This window comes from Notothenia coriiceps, unplaced genomic scaffold (genome assembly GCF_000735185.1).
Source record: "Notothenia coriiceps isolate Sejong01 unplaced genomic scaffold, NC01 NC01_scaffold00000339, whole genome shotgun sequence".
Taxonomy (NCBI): domain Eukaryota; kingdom Metazoa; phylum Chordata; class Actinopteri; order Perciformes; family Nototheniidae; genus Notothenia; species Notothenia coriiceps.
The window spans coordinates 21,333,528-21,340,679 of NW_011333040.1; the positions used below are offsets into that span (position 1 = coordinate 21,333,528).

General features: G+C 39.8%; 1 protein-coding gene across 1 annotated transcript in view; it reads left to right on the forward strand.

Annotated features, from left to right (window-relative positions):
• The first annotated feature begins 987 nt into the window (after positions 1-987).
• The window catches only part of LOC104948757 (inosine-5'-monophosphate dehydrogenase 2), a 24,965-nt gene continuing 18,800 nt past the window's right edge, over positions 988-7,152 (forward strand). Inside the window, exons 1-5 of the mRNA XM_010774989.1 lie at positions 988-1,472; positions 3,422-3,470; positions 4,156-4,257; positions 4,374-4,448; positions 4,810-5,016. Coding sequence (XP_010773291.1) covers positions 1,375-1,472; positions 3,422-3,470; positions 4,156-4,257; positions 4,374-4,448; positions 4,810-5,016 — 531 coding nt within the window. The 5' untranslated portion in view covers positions 988-1,374. The remainder of the gene's footprint in view (positions 1,473-3,421; positions 3,471-4,155; positions 4,258-4,373; positions 4,449-4,809; positions 5,017-7,152) is intronic.

Genomic DNA, 7,152 nt, shown 5'->3' on the forward strand with positions numbered 1-7,152 from the left:
ATTCATTATGTCAAACCTTGGAAAGTATCTAGATACCCCTGCCCTAATGCCAAAGGAACTGCACACTGAATATGTTTTGCCGTTTGATGTCTATGTCTGGGCCGCTGCTTAAAAAGGAGGGTTTCTGCCCCGTTACTTCTCCGCTGCTTTGTTGTTCCAGTATGACCCAACGGTATACTGTTTTTCTCAGACGCGGAGGGATACTGACTTGTTGTGAAAAGTAACTTACAATTCTACCCGTGGTATACGCTCAGTATATCACGGCTAAGAACCGATCAGATTGCTTGATTTTACTTGTCCGTTTTATAAACAGATACAATTACCTTCACCAGCAACAGCATTGAACCATTAATGCCAATAATTTAATAAGGTAAAATGTGTTTTCTTAAATGAACAACTCAGCATAATGGATACTTTTACTTTTTATACTGAGCGTATATTTTGATGCAGAAATCAGACCGTGGTATTGCTCTTCTTGGCCATTGTTTTTTTAAGCCAAATATCATGTTCTGTATGTTCCACAACGTTGTCTCTCCCTCCTACATGACTGTAATATAATTACTTCTTCACATTTTAACTAACTGGCATTTATTTATATATTCCCATTTCTTTCAGAAAAATAAGAAAAAATTTTTTTGAAAAAAAAGATAATGTATGTCGTTTTATGAGAAAAAGGAAGAATTCATGGGTATCTAAAAAATAATGAGAAACATTCCCGAGATAATAATTTTACATTTCAAAATATGGTTTATGTCTGTGTCTGATATCGTATTTATATATATTTCTCTTTTACTTACAACAAAGAGGTTTAACAATTGCCATAACAACAATAAAAGACACCTTGTACACACCAGGGAGCACAACATGCATCCTTAGATAGTCTGTCTTTTAAAATGTTGAAGGTTTTTTGCAGGTTTTCTGTTTTTCAGGGTGTCATATTGTTCAAACTGAAAAATGAGGGGGCGGGTCGGTCGGATGTGACGTCCGTGTCGGAAACGCTGTCAGGCTGGAATACTGCACGTGTTTGAGGGTGCTGCAGAAGGAACATGAGCGCTCAGCTCCGGCTGGCAGAGAGACCCGAGAGAGGACACAAAAGCTTTCATGCCGACGTTTTCTGCTCACTTCTTCACCGTTAACACACAGCCAGACGACAACACGCCCCCCGGCTGCTCAGAGGAGCGTGAAGCAGGACGACACTGACCCGTTAACGGACGGAGAAGCAGAACAACACACCGGGGCGAAGGAAGAAAGTTATTGGTCTCTGTTCCCGGGCCTGTGTGTTGTTGTCTACCCGCTAGTCACTGTAGCAGCTTCATAAGTTGACTTTCTTACTATTTTAACTCTAAAGAACTGGTGAGAGTGTATTTGGATGTCATGGCGGACTACCTGATCAGCGGGCAGACCGGTTACATCCCCGACGACGGGCTGTCGGGAACGCAACTGTTCAACGGAGGAGACGGGCTGACATACAAGTAAAGACTCCACGATCACTCTCACTCTCCTACACGGCCAAACACAAAAACACACGTCTAATGTGTAATGTAGCTATTTGTGCTAACGGCTAACTAGCCCCCCTGCGGTTGACGCTGTCTAGCAACTGGAGCTGGTGATGCATAAGTCAGCCATCTTTCAGGGAAAGCCAGTGACAGGTTATTTACTGATGAGCCGACCTAATATTGGCTAAAATAAATATTTCTGCTATTTTATTTTATTTAATGCTAAAAGAGTTAAGCTCCAAAAACACTGGATGCTACATTTCGTATTATATTATCAATAGCATGTTTTATTATGTCTCACACTGACAGCAAGGTTATCTACATTAGAACCACAGACGACATTATACACCTGTTTAGCTTTGACTCTGGGAGCATAAAACAGATATTTCCCAGGTGACCCGAGTGGTCAAAATGGTTCATAATGTAGGAGAGAAAATTAATGTATTCTGGACCATTGTTTACATTGTACTGCCCAGCCTTCTAACATAATTACTCAGTGCGTATTCTGTACAGACACTGATGTGAGACATGCTGCAGAAGACATTACACAACTGCTTCTACAATGTAATGAAGTGAATACTCATTGCAAGTAAACTGAACACACATTACAATAAAGTTACCAGAGACCAAAGTGGTATCTTCCATTTTAATCTATTGATAAAGTATAGCAATAACCAAAAGTATGCAATCTATTGCTTTAACCAACTGTAGAGAAATATGTCTGCTTTGATGGGGCTGCTTATTCCTAAAAACACAATTGTAAAGGTGAACACACTGTCTAGTTAACCCTTGATTTATATTAACCTGGTGATCACAGCTGGCAGGACACCAATGGTTTATATCTTTTGTCCATTGGTGAAGTTTTACAACTACTTTGGACAGTTTATTGTTTTCTCTTCATATATCTTGCACATTGCCTCCTGTAAAGATTTAGTTATAAGTGAAGCATCTGCCTTTAAAACAGCAGCAGATTGAATAACAACCTCTTGGAAATGAAGGGGGGGGGGACGACGACGACATTCCTTCTATACACACTGGACCCAAATTTAGGTCCTGGCTTACACATCCTGTGTTGTTATGCTGGACTGTGTGGACCCTGGTTATTTATTAAAGGGTCTGCTTGCTAGTCCTTTTAGCAACAAAGCAAACATATATTATTCTGTATGTACTTTGAAGTCCAAAATTATATATCTGACATCTAAATACTTCTACATCTACCAGCTCTACAAAGCAATGTCCGCAAATTGCGATTATTTTAATTTATTATTCCTTGATAAACCAGAAAAAAAATAATTAAGAGATTTATTGAAAATAAAACAAACTATTACTTCCAATCAAAACGTTTTTATTTTTTATTATTGCAGCAATATACTAGTATTATTCAACATTAGTAAATACTTTTTTGATGATCCAGTAAACCCACCAAACCCCTGATGCTTGGACGGTGTATTGGCTCACAGTCACTCGTGTTATATACTTGAACAGGTCTCCTTTTGGTCTCATCATCACATGGCTCACTGTCTCTCCTACAGCACATGGATTGACATGCTTGCAAGTAAGGAGTTCTTTGCCAAAAACATTTCACACACACATTTGTACTGTAACATGACCCCTTCTGAACATTCTCCAGAAAGACATCCTTGTTATGTCCTGTTTGGAGACGGTTAAGTCACATTTTTCCTTGAATATCCTTTTCGGTGTTCTATTTCTGAACAACAACATATGTGTGCTTGTGTCTAAGATCGTTTAACTGCTCTGTTAAACCCGACAAGCCAAACATAAAGAGTTATTGTTTCTGTGAAGGTTTGAGTAAATATTATTTGAATATAAAGGGATGATGAATTAATTTATCCCCCTGTCTTTACGTGTGATGGACTAACTGACGAAGAGCTGCTCTAATCTCATTGTTGTTGTCTCTCCTTCAGCGACTTCCTGATCCTGCCGGGCTACATCGACTTCTCATCAGACCAAGTGGTGAGTTGTCATTATGGGAAAATAAACTGTATGCCAAAACATAACATCTGATTAGTTCTGCTGTGTTATGGAATCAAACTAATCTGATGTCTGGGATAACGCATGGGGGAAGAGTGAGGATTATCAGCTGAGTGCCTCCCATCATAAATAATCCCAGAATTAGGCTCATAATCCCAGACTTTATAATAAAGTGTATTTACATTTGAAATAAATTAGTCTGACCAGAGAGGTTTTGGATACATGATTTTGCTTACCGTTATAAAGTTAGTTTAGCAATCCAAGTCGTTAAATGTTGATTTAAATCAGAGAGCATAACTGAATTAATGTTTTATCTTTTTTTTTAACACAAACTTGGTTTTTCAAAATTGGGTGAAATTGCATATTTTTTGTAAAAACCGATGTCTGTCTCAAATGACATGCCCAAAAGGCTTCCTCCAATCCAAGGAAAGAAGTGGGAGAAAAGTAAACTCTTAGATTGTTCAACAGTCCATAAAGGGAGAACATAACAGGAACCTGTAATCAATGCAAGCAAATGGAATTCACCAAATATATTTTATATTATTCACTCTTGTTTATTTTATAATTTTCAAAAAATATAAATGAAAAAGCTAAAATGTGTAACTATACATGTCAAATTGTGAGTTTAAATTGTCCCTGTGTGCTAAAAATACCTTATGTTGTCCAGGACCTGACCTCAGCGCTCACCAAACAAATCACCATGAAGACTCCCTTCGTCTCCTCTCCCATGGACACCGTCTCAGAGGCCAACCTGGCCATAGCTATGGCAGTAAGTCAACACATGAATGCTCAGTTTCCTTGAGTTATAAGATTGTTTTATTATTCCTGCCATCACGTTGGTGCACTGTGACTGACAGACACACACTGATGTATGTCTGCCTGCAGCTTACCGGTGGCATCGGCTTCATCCACCACAACTGCACTCCAGAGTTCCAGGCCAATGAAGTTCGGAAAGTCAAGGTACTGATGATGGCCATGTGTATGGTTCTAAACTTCATCAATTTTTCCCTTTTTTTATGTTAATCTTAATCATAAGTCATCTCATGTCAGCATCTCTTTGTCTTTCTCTATTTCTATTTACTGCTTTTAGTTTGAACGATTAAGAAGTGGGTAATTTCCCTGCATGCCTTGCTCCGCTGCTCTAGAGTCTAAGCCGTAAACGCTCAAATATTCTTTATCCAACCACCCACATGAAATCCCTTACATTTTTTCCTCGGCTGGGTCTTGATTCCACTTCCCAATTATATTTGTTCCTGCCCTGCTTTATTCCTCCAAACCCCTCCTTTCCTCACCTCCTTCCTTACTTCCCTCCCTTCTCCAGCGCTATGAGCAGGGCTTCATCACGGACCCCGTGGTGATGAGCCCCAGCGAGCGCGTTCGGGACGTCTTCCAGGCCAAGGCTCGCCACGGCTTCTGTGGAATCCCCATCACAGACACCGGGAAAATGGGCGGCAAGCTGGTGGGCATCATCTCCTCCAGAGACATCGACTTCCTGAAGGAGGAGGACCACAACCTGCCGCTGAGCGACGTAAGACATGAGTCATTAGACATTATTAACTACTGTGGGGTTAGTGTACGTTTTTTAGGAACTGAAAAATCAAGAGTGTATGATTTGTTATATTTTCATGAAAAACAGGAGGAATTATCCAATAGTTTTTAATTTAAGTCCGAGTCTGATTGATTCTGAATTTGTGAGACTCGTATACAACTGAGTGAAAAACTTGAACACAAATTACAGTAAATGAAACATTTCAAATGTTTGTAATCGTAACGGTTAAGTGTATCACAAATATTTCTAAAGATTCTAATCTAATCTAATAACGGCATAGTTAAAATAATAATAATATGTTAGCAAAAACATAAATGTATGCTATCATTTTTGTGTTGCAATGTTCCTCTTTTGTATCTGCCACTACATATGGCTTTAAAAGCCTGTGACAGCCTCCCAACAACTGTTGTGCAGTGAAATATTGGGCTACTAGTCATCTCGAACCGTCAGTTTAAAAAAGAAGGTGCGATACCGTTCCGATAAATATCAATAATTTCGAACATCGCGGGGAAATTCCTTCGACTCATTTTGGGGGAAGCCGGAAGTGACGTCAATGCGGGAATGCTTCACTGTGCGGCGAGAGAGCCAAACACGGACAAAGTGTGTTGTCATGCGTAGAAATGGTGAATTACTGAGTTTAGGCCTATGGTTTAGGCACGTTAATAACGTTTTAATGAAGTTGACTACAGTATATTAATTTCATGTCAATTCGGCGAACATAAACATAAATGATCGTGGTGAAGAGGATGATTTAAATTAGGATTAAAAATTGGTAGTGAGAGCTGCTGAATTTCCTCCCGTCGGATGTGAAATAAAAACAAATCGATTATTTTTGTAGTTGTAAACTCAAATGGATGAAACTACATTTATTAGTGCTTTCATGTCAATTCGGCGAACATATGATACATTAAATGATCGTGAGGATGATGATTTAAAAATCGTTTGTTTGAGCCGGTCTGCATTTCCTGATGAAAAAACAAACCGATGCTTTTTGTATTTCTAACATGGATTAAACGTGTGTTTTTTTTTTTTTTTACCACAATTTTGGGGAAATTAATGGATAAAATGCACGGATTATTATTCATTCCCACTCCGATCGGGACACTAGGTCCACCGTTTCCCCGCAGCGAGGCTCCCCCATAGACAGTTTACGTGGACTGGGCTGGGTGCAGTGGCGGACTGGCCATCGGGACGAATCCCGATGGGCCGGTACCGAAGTGGGCCGGTCGGATAAGTCACTAGCACATCCCCCACTCCCCCCGTGGACAATTATCTAGCGGTACCGAAGTGGGCCGGTCGAGAGTCCCGGGATGACTTTTAGTCCCAGTCCACCACTGGCTACATGACCGTATGATCGCCCATATTGACGCACCTAATTCCTAAACTTCTAACAGATACAACATAAACCGATCCTTCAGCCTCATATGAGCTCTCAGACACGTTCAAAATTAAACTGTCATCGCTGTCTGAGCTTGCTGCTGTGTGCGCCATCGTGATCCCAGCATCTGCATGTAAACACATGCAGATGCTGGGATCCTGAACGGTGCAGCTGGAGCGCTGTGCCCGCAATGACGTCACACATAATTTGGCGGGATTTGAAGAATCCCCGAGAAGATCCAGAATATGGTCAACATTGAAGGGCAGATTAATGGTTATCAAAGTAGAAATATCCCAAATCAGTTCATAACGGTTTTCAAGGGCGACAATATTTTTACTCAAATTGTGGGTTTGGGATTGAATGGGGGAAATTCGGGTCAAGGGCTCTTTAACACGTATGTGTAGTATGTGTGGTATTACGAAAATGCATACATACAGGATGTTAATAGCAACCAGGACCACATCAGATAGTTCTGTTTATAACTGTAGATTAGACACATAATCGAGTAGTTCTAAGTGTGTAAGTCTATTACAAATTATTGAATATAGAGTTTTCTTTTATGTGGATATATATTTCTTTTTTAGGGGTATAAAAACCACACCCGGTTTCCATGATTGTTTGCGCTGTTGTTAAAATAACAAAGGTGTGCCTTTTATGCAATTTCTGTTGGTCATGTGATATTATGAAAGCCAAACTAAAACGCCTTTTTCAAAATTAGGACAAAGTTTTGGGTGTAT